General features: G+C 39.5%; 1 protein-coding gene across 1 annotated transcript in view; it reads left to right on the top strand.

Moving 5' to 3' along the window:
- LOC122642097 (insulin-degrading enzyme-like 1, peroxisomal) overlaps positions 1 to 24,451 on the top strand; it is a 123,072-nt gene that overhangs the window by 12,722 nt on the left and 85,899 nt on the right. The window contains exons 4-9 of the mRNA XM_043835513.1: positions 8,677 to 8,768; positions 21,279 to 21,352; positions 21,449 to 21,492; positions 23,000 to 23,051; positions 23,845 to 23,967; positions 24,059 to 24,171. Of these exons, the coding sequence (XP_043691448.1) occupies positions 8,677 to 8,768; positions 21,279 to 21,352; positions 21,449 to 21,492; positions 23,000 to 23,051; positions 23,845 to 23,967; positions 24,059 to 24,171 (498 nt within the window). The remainder of the gene's footprint in view (positions 1 to 8,676; positions 8,769 to 21,278; positions 21,353 to 21,448; positions 21,493 to 22,999; positions 23,052 to 23,844; positions 23,968 to 24,058; positions 24,172 to 24,451) is intronic.

The following is a 24,451-nucleotide window of genomic DNA, read 5'->3' as shown; positions in this document are numbered from 1 at the left end:
TCAAGAGGGCAAGACAAGTGACCACATTTGTATATAACCATGGTTATGCTTTAGCTATGTTGAGGGAAAAATGCAATGGCGATTTAGTGAGGCCTGGTGTCACTCGATTTGCCACCAATTACATTGCATTGAAGAGCTTTTAGACGAAGGTGGTAGGTCTGAGGTCTATGTTTGCAAGTGAACAATGGTTTGGTTGGTAGGGGTTTAATTCAGAAGAAGGGAGGGCAGCACAAAAGACCATTGCAAGTGACCAATTCTTGAAGGACTTGCATAAAGTTGTTGCTAGTTTAGAGCCAGTGGTGGCAGTACTAAGGATGGTTGATACAGAGAAGAAGCTTACCTTGCCCCACATTTATGCTGCCTTTCAGAAAATAAAGGAAATGGACAGAGCTGCGATACCCCAGAGTGCAAGGTCATACGCTAACATCATTGATGAGCGGTGGGAGAAGCACTTGAGTCATCCATTGCATAAAGCTGGTGAGTTCAACACTTCAACATACTATACACTTTACATGAGTATTTATATTTACATATTCAAAACTCAAAAGCATTAAGTCACACGTTATATTTGTGGTTTCCACTTTACCAGCATACTATCTGAATCCAAAGTATCAGTACTCGCATGATTTTGGGCTAAACACAAATTTGTTAGTGGCAGTTCAAAATGTTATTGAGAAGTTGGAGCCCAATGCATCGACACAGGCTGAGTGCAATGATGAGGTGAGAGTGTGGGACTTGGTATTTTGGTAGTAAGTAAAGGAATGTAATTACTAAATAGTAAATACTAACGCCTCTAACAATATTTAAAATTTAAAATGAAAACAGATCAAATTCTTCAGAGAGGCTAGCGCAAGTTTTAGTCGAATAGCTGCAATGGAGGGTAGACAAAAGTCAGACCCTGGTAGGTGGTATGACATTACATTTATGAAATTTTATCCCTTTAGAATGTACGTATTCCTAATATTCTATATTTGTAATGTAGCCGATTGATGGGTGCTTTATGGTACAAGTTCGCCCAACCTGAGGAAGATAGCAATGAGAGTGCTCTCACAGACTTGTTCATCCTCCGGATACGAGCGCAATTGGACTACATTCGCATTGATCCACTCGAAGAGGCGGAACAGATTGGGTCATCAATGACTGGAGCATCTGGTGTATGTGCATTACAATATGAGACTAAGGATGAGGCACATACGTGAAGGAATGAACACCAATGATAAAAAACCCATCGAGCTAGCAAACATCTTCCGTGAGGACTCTGATGATGATGAGGATCTCTTATTCCAGTGGGTGAGGGATCGTAGTGCACCAGATTTGGATCAGCCTGGGGGTAGGCCCGACCCCACCATTGCTTCCGTAACTGGTACAGATGTTGAGGACTATATGTCACAAGAGGGGTGTGCGCACTCAGAGTCACCGAGACCTTTTGAGGCTGCAACAGAAAGTGCTGCTGATGATAATGGTGGTGATGGTGGTGGTGGTTATTTTGATGATCGTCATAAGGGGATGCATGAGCAATACTAGTATGAGGTGGGAACGCAGGTGGATCCTGTGCGCTACACAGGTGAGTCTCAGTTTACGCATGCCGCACAGGATCAAGACCATGGTGCCCCCGCTATATACAAGAGAAAGAAGGGTCGCAATTAGTTAAAGGCTCAGGATGATGACATGAGTATGCAGACCATGCTTGCAAGTTTCAGAAGCATGAGTATAGATACTACTAGTGAGCGTCAGTCGTGGCATTCATCTCAGCCTCATCATGATTCATGACTATGATTATGGCCAGCAGAGCACTGGTTCCGAATATAGTGGCTATGGTCAATTTGGGCAGCCAACACTTTTCGACAATCAAAGCACTGGGTCAGGTTGTAGGCCCATATTCCCAGTCCCAAACCAGCCACACTCATACATGCCTCAATAGGATAGTAGCAGTGGATCTCACGCCTCATGGCAACCGCTATACCCTAGGATAGGGGACTTGGCATATGTTGATGACAACTCTTATATGATTGCTGTGGAAAATTATGTGCAAAAGTACAGTAACACTATGTCATGGGAAGACTATGTGGCACTAGTGGGGAGTTGGGGACTGATGGCCTGATTCAAGGGAATTTTATGTGATGATAGTTGTAACATTGTTAAACAGTTTGATGTATCACTTTAACATTTCTAATGCTTATTAAGTTGTTTTACTATTAATTGAATGTTTTGCTAGCTTTCTATTACTAAATTATATCATTTATGTGTAGAGTAGGGTATTTTAGTACGTCGTCGCCTACCAACTTAGGGTCCGATATAAAAATCCTATTTAGACTTTGTTTTTGCAAAATCTGATAACGCCATTGTGTTTAAATGGCCTAAAATAGGCTGAATACCAAGTTTCACACCCAAACTAGGTCTAAAATCCACCGAGTTAAGGTTTTGAGTTGAAAAAAAAAAATGCACCAACTCGACCGAGATCTCGGTTTTTCCCAGGGTCGAGTTCCGAGGTTTAGTACCTTGGTCAGCAATATGCTCAATGGACCACACCCATGTGGAGATATGAAAATGTTGGGTGTACTTGGGTATTTTGAGTAATTCTAGAGTTGCGTTTTATTTAATTTTGTGTTGCTTATTATGTGTAGCAAGAGGATTTTTAACTTTACTGTTTATTGGTTTAGGTTTAATGGTAGGTTTGTGTTAAAGTGTCTAGGTACAAGGTATGTGTTAAAGTTTCCAGACATAATGTATGTGATAAAGTGTCTAGATACATTGTGCACATGTTACACATGTTAGGATAAGGATTGTGACCAAGGTACTAAAACTCGGGTCTCGGTACCAACTCGGCTCTTGGAAAAACCGAGACGAGTCGAGATCTCGCTGAGTTGGTGCATTTTTTTTTTCCAACTCGAAGCCTCAACTTTGGGTCAACCCGAGACCTGGAACCGAGATCCGAGATCTCGCCGAGATATGTCGAGTTCTGTCGAGTTAGGTGAGGTATTTAAGTGGTAGGTGGGTTAAAAAAATGGGTCGAAACTGAGATCCGAACCGAGATCCGAGATCTCGCCGAGATATTGCACTTTTGAGACTCGCAGGCAGTATCGTCTCGGCTTTTCCAAAAACCGAGAAACTCGGCGACATCTCGCGAGTTCTCGAACTATGATTGTGACTCATCCTTACCTAACATTCCATAATTGTAATCCGTCTGCCATCTATAAATAAAGGTGGTCTCCTATCATTCTAGACAAGCCAATCATTCTCTAAATCTTCTATTCTCAACTTGGTATCAGAGCCCAAAAACTTAAAAAAGTTTTTTGTTTTTCTTCCGCTGCCAGTAGGGTCAATAACTAGCTCTCGAGGCTCCGGCCTCCCCGGTCAAGTATGGTTAACTGAACATATGCCCGCGCATGTTGCACCACGTGTGACCCACTAACATCCCTGCTGACCACCGCATGCCGCACCACCACCGTCACCTCCACCTGCACTTCCTGCACTAGCCCCTAGGCTTCTCCCGCCTGATCTTCCCGGGCCTTGCCGGCTACTCATCTTGCCTCCTAGGCCCTGCCATGTGCTGTAAGGATACCGCTTGCCTTTACATGGTCATCCCCCACATCATGCCTTCTTCTATGATATGGTAGCCACCACACTGATGTTTTTTACTTTCTTACGTATACTTTCAGCACCCTATTATTTTGCTTGAGATTCTGACTCTATGACGGAGAGTGGTAATACTAGCATCTCCTTGGGAGGTCTTGGGGGTAGTGAGGTGAGTCGTGTTGGGACTCATGGCCATAACCATCCCTTTAGCCGGGACTTACAAAATTGAATGGGTTTAATTACCTTGCCTGGTCAAGGGCATGTCTGCTGACCATTCGTGGGAATCATTTCTCAGGGTAACTGATGGGTGACACCCTTATGCCAACTAAGGGCACTGCAAAGAATACATGGTTAGCCAATGATGCATTGGTTATGTCGTTTCTCCTCAATTCCATGGAACCTGCTATCAATGCTAGTTTTGTTCTTATAAAAAGGGCGTACCAAGTGCATGAGGCTCCTGCCACTGCAGGGTCGGAGGAGGGTCATAATGTACACAACCTTACTCCTGCTTTTGCAAAGAGGCTGTTTCCAGACTCGAACCCGTGACCACTTGGTCACAATGGAGAAACCTTACCGTTGCACTAAGGCCCGCCCTCGTTAGTTTTGTTCTTATGAATACTACAAGGAATTTATGAGGTGCAGTACAATAGACTAGTAATTACGCCCAAATTTATGATCTCCGCCACTAGGTTCGTGAGACAACCCAAAAGGAATTGTCCCTTACAGTCTATTATGCTTCCTTAAATGCTCTCTGGCAACAACTGGATTTCTATCATCCGATCCCCATGGCTTGCACCACTGATGCCACTAATTAGCATGAGTGTGAAATGGAACGTGCCTATGACTTTCTTACAAGCCTGCATCCAGAATATGATCAGATTCGTATTCAGATTCTCAATAGAGATAAGTTTCTTACACTCCTTTAAGCATACAATTTACCTCAACATGAAGATCGTCGCCGTTCTGTAATGATGCCATCTACTGTTCTTGCTCACTCGGTTCAGATTTGTATTCAGATTCTCAATAGAGATAAGTTTCTTGCACTCCTTTAAGCATACAATTTACTTCAACATGAAGATCGTTGCCGTTCTGTCATGGTCCCATCTACTGTTCTGACTCGCTCGGTTCTTGTTTCTACATCTGCAAACACGGACTCCTCTGGTACTATGTCTGCACTTGTTACACGAGAGCTTATCAAATGTGACTATTATGATAAACACCGCCACACCAGTGAGACATGCTGGAAACTTCATGGTCGTCCTAAGGGGCGTCGTGGTGAGAAACATGGAACTACTCGCCACCAGGCCCATCTCTGAGAAGCTTTCCACTTGGGCCTGCTCCACCTGCCTCTACATCTACTACGCCTTTCTCCTCAGATCTTACTAGCTCTTCAGCGCATGATGTCTCAGATTGGGACTACTTCTGTGCCCAGCTCTGCCCCTGCTTCTCATTTTGCCCAGTAAGGTATTTTTCATGTCTCTTCAGGTTCTAGTTCTTCCTGGCTCATTGACTCAGGAGCTTAAGATCATATGACTAGTTCCTCGAAGCAGACTCTGCCGAACTGGGCCCTCTATCGTGCAATCAAGCGATCGGGGCTCCCTCTCTATTTTCGGCCTCCTCTTTGCCTTCCTCTGGGAACGGGTCTGATTCCTATTGGCCAACCGTGGCGTCCTCCTCTTCTCTCTCTTCTCTGGTGGTACGGTGACTTCTAGTGCTCGACCAACCTGTTTTGTTCATACCTCCCTTGTTCTGGTAAGGACAAAGTTTGAGTAGTTAATGGCTCCTTACCATCAGGTTTTGGTAAAGGTTCCATGAAATGTTTTTCTACTATATCTTTCTCGTCCGTCCTCCACGTTCCTAATCTTTGTGCTAACTTGCTTTGTATTTATCGTCTCACAGTGGAATTAAATTGTTGTATCTCATTTTATTCTACTCAGTCTTTTTCAAGATCAGGTGACGGGAGCAACGATTGGATATGGTAGGGTTTAGGATGGGCTGTATATCTGGATCCAGGTCTGACTACTATGCCTCCCCGACTTTCTGCTCACACTCTTCAAGCCAACAGTATTCTCTAGCAAGTGCACCGGTGGCATCAGTGTCTTGGTCATTCTTCCTTTCATATCTTGGGTTTGATGTTTCCTTCTTTAATAAAGGACTGTTGTTTGGACAAATTTCATTGATATACTTTTGTGAGTTGGCTAAACATATCGTGTTTCTTATCCCCAAGTTTTAATAAAAGTGATGTTCCTTTTTCTATTATTCACTCTGATGTGTGAGGACCTTCTCCCATTGTAACTAGAGATGGTTTCAAATGGTTTGTTTCATTTATTGATAATTGCACTCACCTCACCTGGGTTTATCTTCTTCGGCATAAATCTAAGGCCTTTACCTGTTTCTGTTCCTTTCTCACCATGATCCGGATCCAGTTTGATCATTGATGCCAAAGTTTGGATCCTTCGCAGTGATAATGGTACAGAATATATTTGTTGAAAATTAGGGGTAGTTTGGTCATTGTTTATTTGGGTTTTGGGGGTTCTATGTTCTTTTCCTTTCTTTAAGTCCTTATTTGTTAAGCTGTAATAGGTGAGGGCTTAGGGGTAATTTCTTATAAACCCCTAACCAACTTACCTAATATTATGTGTCTTTCTATTAATAGAATCTAGAACCTGCGATAGAACATAATCTCTATCGCAGGCTGCTGTTTCTTCCTCTCGGCCGTGTGCTTCCCTTCTTCTTCCTCTCTTCTTCGTCTTTTCTCTTCTGCTAGTTAGTCAGTTCTGACTTCTAACAATATTGATACTCCCTTTCGTCAGTATATTGATGAGAATGGTATTCCTTACCAAACTTCTTGTGTGCGCACTCTGGAGCAAAATGGCATTCCTGAATGGAAGAATTGTCATTTTCTTGACGTTATCCGTTCCCTTCTTTTTACCATGAATGTTTCGAAATTTTATTGCGGGATGTTGTCCTCAGTGTAGTGTATTTTATAAACAGGGTCCTTTCCAACGTTTTGGACTTTAAAACCCCTGTTAGCTGCCTTATGGATCCTTCCCTAGCCTCCTGCCTCCCTCCTCGGGTATTTGGGTATGTTTGTTATGCTCACAACTCCACACCATCCTGATCCAAACTTGACCCCATGGCTTTCTGTTGTATATTCCTTGGCTATTCTGCCTTCCAGAAGGGCTACAAGTGCTATTATCCTCCCTCCCATCAACTCTTTGTTACCAACTTACCATGGATGTTTCGTTCCATGAATTTGAACCTTACTATCAATCATCTCTTGAGGGGAAGAGTATATCGCCAGAGAATCCTTCAAACCCTTTTGTTATTGACATTGTTCATATCGAGGGGGGAGAAACCTCAAGCAAAAGGGGAGAATGTTCCAATTCCAAAATTACCCAAACCAGACTTGCTTACATACTCAAGAAGGAAATATCAAACTAAGCAGCTTGCTACTGACCTACCATGTCCATCAGTACTCCTCAATCCACCTCCTTCATCTCAATCAGGTTATATGGATCCTGCCATTGATATCCCTATTGCTATTAGGAAAGGAGTTATAAGTTGTACTAAATATGCCATTTCTAAATTTGTTTCCTGTGAATCTGTGTCTCCGTCCTATTGGGCCTTTGTTTCCTCCAGGTCCTCTGTTTGTATTCCGCAAGGCTTGAAAGATGCTATGTTTGATCTTAAGTGGAAGGATGCTATGTTGGAGGAAATGCAGGCTTCGAGGAAGAATGGCACTTGGGAGCTTGTTCCCCGTCTAAATGGGAAGATGCTAGTAGTCTGCAAATGGGTATACACCGTGAAGCATATAACAGATCGAACCATCGAGAGGTACAAAGCAAGGTTGGTTGCCGAGGGCTTTACACAAACCTATGACATTCACTATCAATATACTTTCGCTCTTGTTGCTAAAATGAACTCAGTTCGTGTCCTAATTTCATGTGCTGCCATGGAACCTCGAGCATTTAGATGTTAGAATGCTTTCTTGAATGGCGACTTGGAAGAGGAAGTATACATGGACATTTCCCCAGGTTTTGAAGCATCATTCACAGCCGGGAAGGTGTGCCGGTTGTTAGAGTTCATGTAATAAGGGTACTTTAGGTACATGGGTGTTATGTTGTAATATTGCTATAATGTGTTTTTCCTTTTTTACCGTTTACCAACCTTGGCTACCTTATATTAGCTTGGGGGGGTAAGGATGTAATTTTCCCTCGTAAGGGGAGAGAAGTGTATTCTCTCCCACAACTTTCTACCGCCATATGCTCTTCTTCGCTCCATCATCTCCTTCCTTCTTTTTTGCTAACTTGCTACCTTTGATATACAACTTGGTATCAGAGCCCATGGTGTTGGTTTGAGAGTTGTGTTACAAGTTTTCTGCTTCCATTCTCTCTCTTTGGAATCCTAGGTTACAAAGGGGCTCCAAGGAAGAGACTACTATGTGAAAAGTTTATAAAGAAATCCTGAGATGAACTTTGATGAAGATCATAGATGCACCAAGAGAAGGTCCTATGTGAAGTAGGCATTGGGAGCTCAAATTAACAAGAACCAGCCCCATCAAAGTTACCGCCACTCTATTGCTTGGTTTTCTCTCTCTCTCTCTCTCTCTCATCCGGATGTCTTTGGAGCTGAGGTTGGTCCCATTTGGATCGCCTGGGGTTACTCACAACCCCTCTATGGTCTCGGTTTGTGGAAGGTGGAGTTGTTTTCCTTGCATTGTTTGGGAATAAGGTGTGTAAAAGGGTTCAGTTTTTGGATGTTTGTTATGAATCAACATGTACTTCTGTTTGTTACTTCAGTTGATACTTATACCTTGGGAGTCTGACAACAACTTCGTTTACTCTTTGTTCATGGAATGCTTGCTCACTGTAGCTTATTTTAAACCGACAATAACAAATGCAAATTTTTCTTTGATAAGGCATTTGATGTGTGTATTATCAGAACACAGTCTTTTTGTGGTATGTTTTTACTAATATATTGCAATAATACATCTTTTTCTTGGATATTTTGGTTATCCATGAGATTATTCTTGTAATATTCCTAAATTAAATGGTGCAAATCTTCCTTGTTCATGTGGTCTCTCTGGTTGATGTGCAGCATGGAGGTAGCACTAATGCTTTTACATCTTCTGAGCACACAAACTACTATTTTGATGTCAACAATGACAGTTTTGAAGAAGCTTTGGATAGGTTAGATCTTTTTTCTCTTTCCTATAAGTGGCTAATTTTTTTTGATAGCTTGTTGTGACCTGAAAAACGTACTTACTTCGATAATAAGCTATATATGTATATGAAATAAGATGTCACTTCTAAGACAAAGCTTGTATGGAAACAGTGTAGATCTAAAATGGTTTTCAATTGGTTCCAGAGGATGAAACTCTAATCTTTCTATGGCTGTGTCTATCAATCAAGGTTCGAAAACTCGGGTCTCGGTGCCAACTCGGACCCTTGAAAAACCGAGTCGAGTCGAGATCTCGCCGAGTTGGTGCACTTATATATTTTTTTCCGACTCGAAGCCTCATCTCGATGGGTTTTAGATCTAGTTTGGGTCTGAAACTTGGTATTCAGTCTATTTTAGGCCATTTAAACACAATGACACTACCATATTTTGCAAAAACAAAGTCTAAATAGGAGTTTCACTTAGTGGTAAAGCAGAACAGACACTTATGCTAGAAACTAGGACAGACACAAGACAAACACATTTATTTATGCCTAATATCATTTACTTAAAATATTATTCATAAATAAGCAAATACCCCCCTATTTGAATCCAATAAAAATAGTTAAAAAATCAAATTCCAAAAGGAAAAAAAGTCAACCCCCCAGTTCAAGAACAAAAATTGGATTTTCGGCGGTAGGTGCAATTTCCAACTTTCTAATGCTAGGGTTTTTCTCAAATCTAAAAATTCCATAAATCTTAATATGGTAGAACATTGCTAAAAACCAAAAGTGCGGTAAAATATTCATTTGTTTTGATGTCCAAAAAAATATTTTCATTCAGAGCGATTTTGACAGCATTCGCGCACACCGAATTAAGTTTGACCGGTACATAACTCCTTCAGTATAAATCAGATTTTAGCAATTCTGGACTTGTTGGAAAGCTTTGTTTTGACAAAAAATGAGATGTACAATTGGTACAAGAGGAATGTTGAAAGATGTGCCTATTCCTTTCCTTCCAAGTGCTCCAGCAATGGGTGAGAGCATCTTCCACTACTAAGATTTAAAGGGCCTAGTTTTTTTGTTATGATGTGTTTGACATAGAGAAATAACTGAAGATAGAAGCTCATATAATCCTATTTCTGAGTTGATTAAATGGTTCCAGTTGCCTCCTCTTTTTGGCACAAGGCACAGTATTGGCTGTAAATTCACCTAGAGGGGGGGGGGAGAATGGGTGTAGGTTCGAAAATTAAAAACTATGCAGAAATATAACACAAGAATGTAAATAGAGAAGAGTGAAGACAAGCAATAAACAATAAGAAGAGAGGCACAAGGATTTTATAGTGGTTTGGTCAATTTGTGCCTACGTCCACTCCTCTCACCTTAGAGAGAATTTCACTATATAGAATCTTGAGTGAGCAAGAGGACTCGTACAACTACTCTTGAGAAACGAGCAAGATGACTCAAAAGCTACTCTTGAGTTAATGAGCAAGAGGACTCAACAACAACTTTAAACAAAGTGAAATGAACTACTAAGTAGTTTAGGATTACCTTAAATTTTAGTAGAATAGGTGCTACCTTTCAATCTATGCAGCTTGAATGCAAATGTGTATGAAGGGAGCAAGAGTGGGATTGAACTTCTTTGATCCGCTTTGATCTTGAGTGTATAATCTCACTAGGGAGTAATTGATCTTTTAGAGCTCTTGATTATTGGTAATTATGGTGTTTAGAACACTAATCAAGAGGGTATTTATAGGCAAGGAGTCTAGAATCAATTAGGAATCCAATTAAGGATCAGATTCAACAGTCCATAGATAATCCGGTATGCTGGATGGAAATCCGGTATGCCGGATTACCTAACTTCTTCTAAAAAATAAGGAATAACGGTTATATTTCAACAGTCAGGAGTGATCCGGTATGCTGGATGGGGATCCGGTATGCCGGATCAGGGCACTCAGCAGTACTCTGGAATCCGGTATGCTGGATCCTCATCCAGCATGCTTAACATAGCTGCTGTTTCCCATTTTCTGAGATTCACCACTGATCCGGTATGCCGGATTGGGCAAAAATAGTATAGTTCCAGTCCAATTTCGTTAGGGATTGTTTTGGGTATTTCAAAACCATTTAGTCACATGGTTAGGGGGTCAAATAGCCTCCTAAGGTCATTCTAGATTGATGCATGCGAGTGTGTGTGCATTACATCGAATGTGACTCAAGGAAACCAAAATTACATATTTTGTAAATTTACAAAGTCTTCAATCTTCAGTTCTTCAAGACTTTAAACTTCCAAATGTTTGACTTTGACTTCCAAGCTTCAATCTTCTTAGAGTATGATCTTAGTACACTTGTACATGCTCCCCCTCACTTGGTGCTATGTTTTGACTCTAAAACACTTTAGAATATAAGCATTAGTCCAAGTCTTATTTGTTATCATCAAAACATCATCATAGGGATGACTCGGAGGGTATAGGGTGTAGGGCCAATTTCGTTAACAATCTCCCCTTTTTTGATGATGACAAATAATCCATAAAAGATAAACAATGGAGAGCAATAATGTATGCAAGGAATAAAAGACATGAATATTACCAATTCATTAATCCAAGCAAGTTTATTTCAATAAAACATAAACATAAACACATAACTTAGAATACTACCAATTCATCACTTCTCCCTCTTTGACATTATCAAAAAGAGGGGCATCAAAACTTAAGAGGTAGGATCAAAAGGAGGAAGGGGTGGAATAGAACTTGTTGCACCGGGGAAAGGTGGACGAACTCCTTGAGGAGTGGCACCCGGTGTGTCAAGAGATAGGTGACCAAGATTTAAAGCAAGAGTTTGAACAGCATTAAGGATTTTATCTTGGCGCACATTGAGTGAGTCAAATCCGGTCCACACATAATTTCGGAGAGAAGCGACCTCATCTTGAATTCGTTGTTGGCCAAATTCAAGTTCCATTATGCGCGTATTTGCTTCGTCCATGTAGTCATCGATGCTTGACACCCATTCTTGCAAGGAAGCTGGAATTCCTTCTTGAGCTTGACGAGGAGGAGGTGCATCCTCATCCAAATCTTCTTCTTCTTCAACAAACACCTCAGAAGGAGGGGGAATAACAATTGTATGAAAACTGTTACGGGTAATGGGTTGAAGAGTTACGGACGAATCTTCTTCTCGAGAGAGATCAATATCAAAAGCCTTAAAGAGATGAGTGAGAAGTCTCCCATAGGGTAGATTTGTGTGCTTTTGGGGGTGAGCACAAGATTCCATATACCTCATGATAAAATAAGGAAGACAAAGAGGTGTAGAGGTGTAGACACAGTATGTGAGATAAGCTTGAGGAGTGAGACATTTGTTTCGATCGCCTCCCCGAGGAATAAAATTATGCTGAATAATGTATGAAATAACATGGGGAATGAGGCGAAGCTTCCAGTTACCACTATTGCTGCCTGTGGATCATAAACCTTCAAGATGGAAGAATATACTTCTTCATGGTCAATGATGTCCCTGAAGATGGTGCTTTTAGGAGTCCAAAAAATGCAGGGGCCATTGCAAGAAAGTCCAAGATAACTAGCAAAAGTGGCAATGGAGAGCTCTATGTGAGTACTTTTCACATAAGAGTGAAGCTTCAAGGTTTCATCTGCTCCGCTGAAATACAGATTTGTGTTGAAATACTTGACCAGTTGAGGATAGCAGCGGTCATCCATGTTGAGAAGAGGGTCCCAACCGATATCCTTGAACATGCTCTCTAGCCGAATGCTATTGAAAGAGAAAATGTCGACTTCACGGCCTTCTTCGATTTTTCGAGCAAGATAAAGAGGCCAATTTGCATGGCATTCGGAAGAGCGAAAGAGACGATCTTCTCCAGGAGCATAAGGTTGTCTTGAGGAACTGCCGGTTCTACTCCTTTTGGATGGTTGTTGCCTTTCTGGCATAACATCCTTTCCTCTTCTACTCATTGTAGTAAGAGAGAGTGGAGGAGAGAGAAAGAGAATTTTAGAGGTTTTAGATGAAATGAGATAGGGGAGAGATGAGGTGAACTGTGAATCAGAAAAAGACAAGAAAGAGGGCTTTCTATAGGCTCTTTATGTACTGTAACAGCTATAAAACTGATGCAGAATGATCACCAAATAGGGCTTATTTCTTTAGAAATAGGCCTAGGGTTGGGTTATATACATGTTGGGCCTTTGTTCCCAAGGGTTTTTTATGTATTAGGCCACTTTAATGAGCCTAAACTAGGGGCATATAGGTTGCATACGGGATTAGCCCAATACTTAGTTTATTTTCCTATTTTTAGATTGAACCGGTTTAGAATTGGTTGCATCCAATTGGTTCAATTGGTCTAATTTAAGTGAAGTGATCCTATTGGCTAAGAGGTTCTTATATCCTATTGGCTAGTAGGGAATCTTCTTTATTTTAAGTAGTTTAAGTTGTTTTTAAGTCATTAGGACTCTATTTTGAGTCTATTTTAGTTTCCTAATCAGTTTAAGTTATCTAATAGATTAGGGATTGGATTAGGCCTTTCCTTTTTAGAGTAGAAGTCTATTTTTGAGTCTTTTATATAAGGTTGTAAGGGGGCAAAGCCTTGAACACGAATTTGATTAATGAAAAGCTTTTTGTTTGCTGCCATAGTTGCTGCCCTGCTCTGTTGAGTGTTGCTCTGTTGAGTGTGCATCCTTGTGGTTCTATCAAGGTGGAAAGGGACTGGTGGAATCCGGTTGACTCCTTACGCCGTGATGGCTGGGAGGATCTTCTTTCTTCGAAGGTGGCTTCATCCTTCAACCATTCAAATGTTGTTAGAGGATTCAGAGTGAGTTTGAATTTATTATTTTCTGTTTATCCTTTCTTCCCTTCCCCAATCAATTCCTTTTCTCTTCTCGTCTATTTTCATAAACCCTAGAAGACTCTAAACTCGATTCAGATCTGCTCCTCCATTGGAATCTGATCAGATTTGGACCATAACTTCCCCTCATCACCATCTCCACTCGACCCTAGCTGCTGCCCATTCTGTCCATCCAAACCCTAAGATCCCTCTTCTCCATTGAACCCTAAAAACCCTAATTTTCTCTTTGGGACACATTCAGCCATCGAAACCTCCCATATTGCAACCGAATCTTCCCCCTAGCCCCTCTAACATCGACCTTAACCCTCCCCTGAATCCTCATCGTAAACCCTAGTTTTGGCTATTTTCTTAATTTAAAAAACCCTAAATCTGCAGAATTTTGAAACCTAACCAAATCCAGATATTTTTATATCATAATGACCCTCTAAACCTGCAGATTAAAACCCTATAAATCCCATTCCCAAATTCCCATCCTAAACCCTAATTTTGCCCTAAAATAGCCCCTAATCAGCCCTAAACAGCAGGCTTACCCTAAGCTTGGTTCTACTTGGTTCCTAGTGGGATTAATTCCTATTCTAGGACTACATTAAAAACGGGCAAAAATTTGAACATCCGGTATACCGTTTTGGGAAACGGTATACCGTTTCAAGCAGTAACGGCTAGAAACTGCCAGAAACAGCTTATCCGGTATACCGTTTCAAGCAAAAACAGTGAAAAAAAACAACAATTTCAAATCAAAGTAAGTTTTGAAAAACATTTTTAGCTTATGCAAAGGGGTCACACAACCCAAGGTCTCTTCTAAGAGAGCAGAATCGTTCTTCACTCAAGGGTTTTGTGAAGATGTCCGCAAGTTGCTTCTCGGTCTCAATGTAGTCGAGTCGGATTTCACCTCTTTGAGCTGTATCACGTAGGAAGTGATGACAAACATCTATATGCTTAGCTCGAGAGTGTAAAATCGGATTCTTACTAAGATTAATGGCACTTGTATTATCACATTGGATTGAGGAGGTGTCAAACTTTACCCCATAGTCCTGGAGGGTTTGCCTCATCCAAAGTACTTGTGCATAACACCGTCCAGTTGCAATGTATTCAGCCTCAGTGGTAGAAAGAGCAACTGAATTTTGCTTCTTACTAAACCACGACACTAAACACGATCCCAAGAAGTGACAAGTTTCACTTGTACTCTTACGATCAACATGACACCCGGCAAAATCGGCGTCGGAGAAGCTAACAAGGTCAAAGTCATTGTCAATAGGGTACCATAGTCCAATGCTTGGGGTTTCCTTTAAATACTTAAAGATTCTCTTTACAGTACTCAAATGGGATTGCATAGGTTGGGCTTGGAACCTAGCACAAGCATAGACACTAAACATAATGTCCGGTCTACTAGCCGTTAGGTAGAGTAAGCTACCTATCATGCCTCTATACTTAGTTGGGTCAACAGGGATTCTATTTTCATCTTTGCACAAAGTTACAGATGTGCTCATTGGAGTACTTGATGACTTTTGTGCATTGATGTCAAACTTTTTCAATAATTCTTTAAGGTACTTTGTTTGACTTATGAAGATCCCATTAGGGGTTTGTTTAATTTGAAGTCCTAAAAAGAAATTCAGTTCACCCATAAGACTAATCTCAAATTCATTACTCATGCATTTGCTCAAGTCATGACAGAAAGATTCATTTGTAGATCCAAAGATAATGTCATCTACATAAATTTGAATTATTATCACATCATTCTTATCATGCTTAACAAATAAAGTAGTATCTATTTTTCCTATTGAAAAACCAGTATCAACTAGAAACTTACTCAATTTGTCGTACCATGCTCTTGGAGCCTGTTTTAAGCCATATAGGGCCTTTTTCAGCTTGTATACATGGTCAGGGAACTTTGAGTATTTAAAACCAGGCGGTTGAGAGACAGAGACTTCTTCATTGATGTAACCATTCAAGAATGCGCTTTTGACGTCCATTTGGTGCAACCTGAAATTCTTATGACAGGCAAAAGCAAGCAACATTCTAATTGACTCAAGTCTAGCTACAGGTGCATATGATTCATCAAAATCAATACCTTCCTGTTGGTTATATCCTTGAGCAACTAGCCTAGCTTTGTTTCTAGTGATATTACCATCTTCATCAAGTTTATTTCTGAAAACCCATCTAGTCCCAATAATCTTGGAGTTATGGGGTTTTGGCACTAAGTCCCAAACTTGATTCCTTTCAAATTGGTTAAGTTCTTCTTGCATAGCGATTATCCAATCATTATCCAAAAGGGCTTCTTTAATGTTCTTGGGTTCGATGGTAGATATAAAGGCAACATTGGAACAAACATCTTGGATTTTACTCCTAGTTTGTATACCTTTATTTAGGTCTCCAATGACAAGGTCAAGGGGATGGTTTTTAACAGTTCTAACTTCTTTAGGAAGTTGATGTACTTGATCATTAGATTTTTCTAAAGTAACTTCTTCAACTCTCTTCCTAATCTCAAGTACTTCATCTTCATCATCATCTTCTAGGTCTTTATATCTTTCTTTGGCTATAGATTCATCAAATCTAACATTCATAGACTTTTCCACAAGTAGTGTTATTTTATTAAACACTCTATATGCTCTACTATTTGTGGAGTAGCCTAGGAATATACCATCATCAGCCTTTTCTTCAAACTTTCCTAAGTTGTCCTTAGTGTTAAGAATCAAAACAAGCACAACCAAAAACTTTGAAATAATCCACTTTAGGCAATTTGTTATGAAACAATTCATAGGGAGTCTTTAACAGGATAGGTCTTATCAAAACCCGGTTTAACACATAGCAAGCCATGTGAACAGCTTCAGCCAAAAAATACTTAGGCAAGGAGTACCTATTGAGCATTGTCCTAGCCGTTTCTTGGATTGTTCTATTCTTTCTTTCAACCACACCATTTGATTGTGGTGTTCTAGGAGCTGAGAAATTATGTGTTATACCTTGTTTTCGACAAAACTCACCAAATTCTTCTATATTATCAAATTCACCACCATGGTCACTTTTTATGGAAGTGATCATGTAACCCTTTTGATTTTGTATTGTCTTGCAAAGAGCTACAAACTCCTCGTATGCATCATTCTTATGCTTGAGGAAAAGGGTCTAAGTGAAACGGGAGTAGTCATCTACAATAACGAAAGTATATTTTTTTCCTCCCTAGCTAGTGGTTTGTATAGGTCCAAATAAGTCTAAGTGAAGTAACTGTAGAGGTCTAGTAGTGGCAACAGAATTAATGGCCTTATGAGAAGCTTTGGTAAGTTTACTTCTTTGACAAGCTCCACAAGTGTGATGCTTATCAAAATTCAACTTAGTTAAGTTTCTCGCTAGGTTCTTAGAAGATAGGGATTTAATAATCTTAGGATTAATATGTCCCAATTTTCTATGCCACAAGGTTGCATCATCAAACTTAGATATGAGACAAGCATCATGAGAGTTCACATTGAATATACAAATATAAACATTATTCTTCCTAGAACCCTCAAGAATCATGTTATCATGAGAATCTTTAATCTCACATTTGGAGGCATTAAAAGTAACAGAATAGCCATTATTACAAAGTTGACTTACACTAAGCAAGTTATACTTCAAGTTCTTAACTAGGCTAACGTTAGAGATTACTGTACCTCCAAACTTTATTGATCCATTTCTAATGATTCTTCCTTTGCTGTTGTCTCCAAAAGACACCCATCCACCTTTTTGTCTTTTGAGTTCCGAAAATAATTTTGGGTTGGATGTCATATGCTTCGAGCAACCGCTATCAATATACCATTCCTTGTTGCTTAAGTGCACCTACAAAACAAGAATGCTTAATAAAATTTTGGTCCATCATTGTTAGTATTATACATTCCTCTTGGTCTCCACACCATTTGGTGACCATTTGTCTTTTGGTTCCCATACCAACTTGTGTATGGTTGAGGATTCCAAGGTTTTTGGTTTTGAGACATTCTATATGAACCTTGGTTGTTGGGTGGTTTTTGCACCTTGGTTGGAGTTCTCCTTGGTTTTGACACCTTTGGATGACTCTTCCTATTTTGACCATTGTAGGGTCTTTTAGGATGGTGAAAGGATTGATTCATATGATGACAATCCCAAATAGTGTGTCCCTTTTTGTTGCAATTGTTGCACACAACAATTTGAGGGTAGTATGGAGTCTTCCCTTTGGGATTTGGTTTATTAAATTGAGAAGTTTTCTTTCTAGCATAACATTCCTCGATTGAGTGTCCTTTCTTTTTACAATAGTTGCAGAACTTCTTCACTTTCTTACTTGTTACTTTACTTGAACTTACCTCTTTGTTTATATCATAACCTACTCCTTCCTTGTTAAAGGATGTTTTGGAGGCATTTCCAAGTAAAATATCAAGGGTCTTTTTGCCATTTGTGAAGGATTCTAAGGCTTGACACAGTTTCTCTTTTTCTTCTTCCAAGATATGTACTTGAGAAGTTAGAGATGTGTTTTGGTCTTTGAGGTTGTTTATCTCCTTTAGGAGATTTTTCTTAGTAGTAGCTAATTCTATGCTACTTTGATATAAATCTTCAAAAGTTTCTTCTAATTCTAAATAGTCTTTATCTTTAGAAGGGGAAGTAGGAGTTACCTCGTTTTGAGTTTCTTCTTCTTCGGTAGCCATTAAAGTAAGATTCGTTTGTTCCTCTTCTTCTTGTGATTCTTCATCATCTTCGTCTTCATCACTTGAGTCGAAGGTGTGTTCAGCTTTGTAGGCCTTCTTATACTTCTTCATTTTAGGACAATCTCCTCTAAAATGTCCAGGTTTCCTACACTCATAGTACACAATTTCTTTTGAAGAAGAATCAGAATTATCTTTAGAAATACTCTTACCTTTTTGGTCTTTGGAAAATCTTCTTCTGTTGAATGAAGTTTTGCCGTTGTTCTTCAAAAATCTTGAGAATTTCTTTGACAGATAGGCAATTTCATCATCCGAAAGTTCTTCATCATCGTCGCTGATATCATAGGTTTTGAATGCGACAACCTTCTTCTTAGGTTCCTTAGGCTCATCCTCCTTGGTGTCTTGCTTTAGCTCCATCTCATGTGTTTGGAGTGATCCCAACAGCTCATCTAGGCTTAGCTTGTCAATGTCTTTTGATTCTCTTATGGCTGTAGTCTTGGGTCTCCATTCCTTTGAGAGGGATCTTAAGATCTTTCGAACGTTCTCATCATTGGAGTAAACCTTACCTAATCCTTTCAACTTGTTCACAATGTTAGTAAATCGAGTAAACATGGCATATATATCTTCATCATTTTTCATTTTGAATAATTCATACTCGTTTACCAACATGTCAATCTTAGATTGCTTAACTTCAGAAGTACCTTCATAAGTCACTACTAGCTTATCAAACATCTCCTTAGCGGAGTCACACGTGCATGTTCGGATATACTCTTTTTCTCCTAAGTCCTAATGCACATTGGAGATAGCTTATAGCTACATAGTTAAGTTGCATTTTAGTTTTTTCAGCTGGGGTCCATTCTTCTTTGGGCTTGTCTATGGTATTAGGTCCATTCTCTATAACTTCCCATGCGTCAATGTTATTGGCACACACAAAGTTCTTGAAGCGATTCTTCCAATAGGAGAATCCTTTACCTTCAAAGAAGGGAGGTCGGGTAATGTTGTAACCTTCGAACTTACGGTTAGCAGAGGTTCCCATGATCTTTAACTCTTAGTAGGATTAAAGAAAATCACGGTCTTGAGCTCCCGCTCTGATACCAAATGTAAATTCACCTAGAGGGGGGGGGTGAATAGGTGTAGGTTCAAAAATTAAAAACTATGCGGAAATATAACACAAGAATGTAAATAGAGAAGAGTAAAGACAAGCAATAAACAATAAGAAGAGAGACACAAGGATTTTATAGTGGTTCGGCCAATATGTGCCTACGTCCACTCCTCTCACCATAGAGAGAATTTCACTATATAGAATCTTGAGTGAGCAAGAGGACTCGTACAACTACTTTTGAGAAACGAGCAAGAGGACTCAAAAGCTACTCTTGAGTTAATGAGCAAGAGGACTCCTTCTCTTGATTTTGAGCAAGAGGACTCAACAACTACTTTAAACAAAGTGAAATGAATTACTAAGTAGTTTAGGATTACCTTAAACTTTAGTAGAATAGGTGCTACCTTTCAATCTATGCAGCTTGAATGCAAATGTGTATGAAGGGAGCAAGAATGAGATTGAACTTCTTTGATCCGTTTTGATCTTGAGTGTATAATCTCACTAGGGAGTAATTGATCTTTTAGAGCTCTTGATTATTGGTAATTGTGGTGTTTAGAACACTAATCAAGAGGGTATTTATAGGCAAGGAGCCTAGAATCAATTAGGAATCCAATTAAGGATCAGATTCAACAGTCCATAAATAATCCGGTATGCTGGATGGAAATCCGGTATGCCGGATTACCTAACTTTTTCTAAAAAATAAGGAATAACGATTATATTTCAACAGTCAGGAGTGATCCGGTAGCCTCACAGTCATCCAACATGCTTAACATAGCTGCTGTTTCCCATTTCCTAAGATTCACCACTGATCCGGTATGTCGGATTGGGAACCGGTATGCCGGATTGGGCAAAAACAGTATAGTTCCAGTCCAATTTCGTTAGGGATTGTTTTGGGTATTTCAAAACCATTTGGTCACATGGTTAGGGGGTCAAATAGCCTCCTAAGGTCATTCTAGATTGATGCATGCGAGTGTGTGTGCATTACATCGAATGTGACTCAAGGAAACCAAAAATTACATATTTTGTAAATTTACAAAGTCTTCAATCTTCAATTAGTTCTTCAAGACTTTAAACTTCCAAATGTTTGACTTTGACTTCCAAGCTTCAATCTTCTTAGAGTATGATCTTAGTACACTTGTACATGCTCCCCCTCACTTGGTGCTATGTTTTGATTCTAAAACACTTTAGAACATAAGCATTAGTCCAAGTCTTATTTGTTATCATCAAAACATCATCATAGGGATGACTCGGAGGGTATAGGGTGTATGGCCAATTTCCCTAACATTGGCAAGGTGAAAACCTCATCTCTAAATTGTCTGTGGCAAAAGACTTGTCCAGTACTTCCCACCAAATAATTGCTTTTACACATGATGGGAGTTGGGACTCTACTTTCCCAAATCTCATGCTACATGATTGTTCTGTTTTTTCTGTTGGAAAATTTGGCTGAAAACATTTCTGTGGGGTTTCTTTCCAAATGCCTCTGCCCCTTTCTGAAAGGGCTGTTTTGTGATCATGAGAGCATTTAAGTGGACCCAACATTCATCTGTTTCTTAGTCAAGAAAGTTTCTTCTAAAGGTTGAGCTTCAAACCACTTCATTTGGATATGAAAACAAGAGTCTATAGTGCATTATTTGGACACCGCAAGTCCATATGGTCTTGAAATGCTCATATTTCAATGTGATCATGCTAATTAATCTCCCAAAATTCTGAAAGCACACTGATCGCGGGACCAATTTTAAAGCTTGTTTGTGTTAAGAAGTGCTTGAAACAATGGTCATATACAGCAGACACCTTTTCTGAATCCCACCCTTGATCACTAGTCCATACTTTTCTCCTTGTCAAATATCCCAGATCATTTACCAAAAAATGCCTTTTTCATTCAGCAAGCTATTCCTTTGGCTAGCACATCTCTCTTCCTTTTTCCTTAGAATTGTGAACTCTGATTGTTATTTATGATTTCTTTCATTCAGATTTGCACAGTTCTTTATTAAACCATTGATGTCACCTGATGCTACTATGAGGGAAATAAAAGCTGTTGATTCTGGTAAGTTGGCGCTCTGTTGGTGTTAGTTGGTTTTCCAGTATTTTCTAAGTAGTTGTTGAGAAATTACTGAAGTGTTTTCTTTTTCCCTTTATACAGAGAATCAGAAAAATCTATTATCTGATGCTTGGAGAATGGCTCAGGTATTTTTTATTCAGGATTCATTAACTGTGCAACCTTGCTTAAGAATACTGCAACACATTCTGTTTGTTGATATACGTTGTTGCTGCCCTTATTTAACAGCTCGAGCTTTTGGGATAAGTGATTGTAACATGATATCAAAATAGGGAGGTCGAGAGTTTGATCCCTGGGAAGTGCAACGGGATTCCCGACACATTATCCACTTGGTGCCACGTGCAGGGTCGTGTGTGTACAGGCTTGCATGTGTGGGGGGTGTTGATATCATAGTTGTCAAGGTGTCTCCTTCAAGCCTTGATTTTCATATTCGGGCATTGCTGCAAGCCTGCAAGTGCCAAAACACTGCATCATTGAGCTTCCTAATGTCCACAGTATGGATGAGTCCAATATTAATATATTATCTTGTTGATAGGAAAATCGTGTGGGAGTGGGTTCACAAAATAAGTGAGTTCACAATGCCCCTATTTAACACGTCTATGGGGGATATGGTTGCAGTGGGATCAGTTTGCCTTCATATGCAAATGAGTGCTTTTTTGCTCTGTCAAGCACGCTCGACTTTGAAGATTCCAAAACGAGTTGCCCCTCTGAGACTCGGTCAATCAACTTCTCCTTAGAGAGTTGTCTGGAAGGCCAAGGGACACAAGCATGGTGAAGTTTAGACCTGAGAGAATGAAAATAAGTACATTAAGGTGATTAAGTCCCTTATCTAAGGGCACTTACTGATGTGTGGTTTGGAGATACTAGATTAGTCACTGGGTGAGAAAATGATTCAATCAAACTAATCTCTAGGAGGTGCAAACAGTTGATAACATGGGGAATATCCTATCTGGTTAGGTTTGTTACCCTGAATATCAAAGTCTGGGCTCTGGTGTGAGCCCTAGACCTGGTAGACTAGCACATGCCCTTTACTTCCAACTTGAACCTTACCAAGTTGCCTGCCTGTAGCCACCTGATTTTCTGTCGATCCATTTTCTATTAGAATAAAGTTGTTTTTATATGAAAATTAAGCTATTTGTTTTGTCCCACTGATGTTTCTATATCATCCATAATGCATTTTTGCATTGAAAATGCATGAATTTGGCTGAAATTTGCTAAAGCTCGACCAAAGTTTTGTGCTTTATGTTAGTCAGGTAAGTATCTTGTCAGTTCCAGTAGAAGTGGATGTAAGTTAGCCGGCTTAAGTTTGTTTCAAAGAGACTTCTGAAACAATGGTCACCTATACCCCTATTAATTTCTCAAACATGATTCACTGTCCTGCTCTAACCCATCTCTCTTGAGTCTTGATAGAGCTGTGTCAGAATCTTAACAACTACGGAAATAGATTTCGTATCCCCTCAATTATATCTATTTTATTTAGTCCCCTTCCCCTGCCCCCCCCCCTCCAAAAAAAAAAAAAAAAAACATGTTTTACTTTGACATATTTTACCAGATATTTGTTATTTTAAACTATTGTTTACTGATATATATACCATTCTAACTATTTTTCTACTCAAAACTGGTTTTCCTTTACAGCTTCACAAACATTTGTCTGCAGATAGTCACCCATATCATAAATTTAGTACAGGTGAGTGCAAAATGCTTTTCAATGTGATGGATCTTCTCTACCATAGCTGACACTATTGTACTTGTATGCTATTATTATTTCAATCATTATATTGCTCCCTCCTTACTGGAAAGACGATCTTTCTTCCTGTTTTGGCTATAATAGAAGGTCAATTTTGGAAAATGGGGGTCGTTTAATGCTTTAACAACCTTTCTTTTAACTTTGGGGTTTTTTTCAAAGCGGCCAGTCTTTGCAGGACAGGGGAGTATCTTCTGTCCTTTTTCTATTTCTCAGATTGATTGTCAGTGACAGTGCAAGTTATGGCATTCTCATTTTTGTGCCTGCAAATGTTTTTAAGGTACCTTATTCTTCTTTTGCTGGGCACCTAGAATCTGGTCCCATTGATTAGATGTCCTTATGTGTTAATTTTCCACAATAGGATATAGCAAATTATTACTTTGGTGCTGTAGTTGATTGTTGTCTGTTTTATTGTAACTTGATTTTGTACCTTATTCCTATCTTCCTGTTAAAGATCATCTCAAGGTTGAAACGATTTGATGTAACAGAATTGTATAAAATCGAGAACTGTCACAATCCCTTTATCTAAGGCTAAAATCAAAGAAAGCCTATGGAGCTTCTTGCTCTCGTGAGATGTTAAACCTTCTTGTGCATGTTTTTTTTTTCTTAATACCTATCCTTTGTGGTTTTTGTTTGATGTTTCTCTTGGGATATATTCTGGAAAATATTCATGGCTATAATTTTGAGTGTACATCATTCCCTTTCATCATGTATTGAAGATGTGTGACAATTTTAGGAAACTGGGATACATTGGAGGTCCGTCCAAAAGCAAAAGGGCTGGATACACGACATGAGCTTCTTAAATTCTACGAGGAAAACTACTCAGCAAACCTTATGCATCTGGTTGTATATTGGAAAGGTAGGTGGTTACTTTTGACATGTCTGTTAGGGCTTAATGATGCTTTGAAGCCATGGAATTCTTAAGACTTTCTCATTATTGGAAATTCCAGAAAGCCTTGATAAAATTCAAAGTCTGGTGGAAAACAAATTCCAGGATATTCGGAATACTGATCGAGGCTGCTTCAATTGTCCTGGTCACCCATGCACATCGGAACATCTTCAGGTACTTGTAGGCAATGGCTAATCTCAAGGTTTGAGATTTTGACAAGATAGGTCCTTTCAGTCTCCAGTCGAAATCAAAATATTTTGTCAAAATAGGTGAAATATGTTGAAGTGGTCGAAATTTGGTAAAATTTTTAGGAAATAAGGGAAATAAGGGAAATTTAAATTTTAAGATTTTTTAAATCAAACTTTAGGGTGATGTTAATTTGAACATAAATACAACCAAGGTGGTAGTCTTTTTCACTCCCTCATCACCTCTTTATCTGTGCTTGGTAATGGCT

The sequence above is a fragment of the Telopea speciosissima genome, chromosome 10 (assembly GCF_018873765.1).
Source record: "Telopea speciosissima isolate NSW1024214 ecotype Mountain lineage chromosome 10, Tspe_v1, whole genome shotgun sequence".
Lineage (NCBI taxonomy): Eukaryota > Viridiplantae > Streptophyta > Magnoliopsida > Proteales > Proteaceae > Telopea > Telopea speciosissima.
Note: the sequence above shows the minus strand (reverse complement) of the source record. Positions and strands in the feature narration are given on the sequence as shown.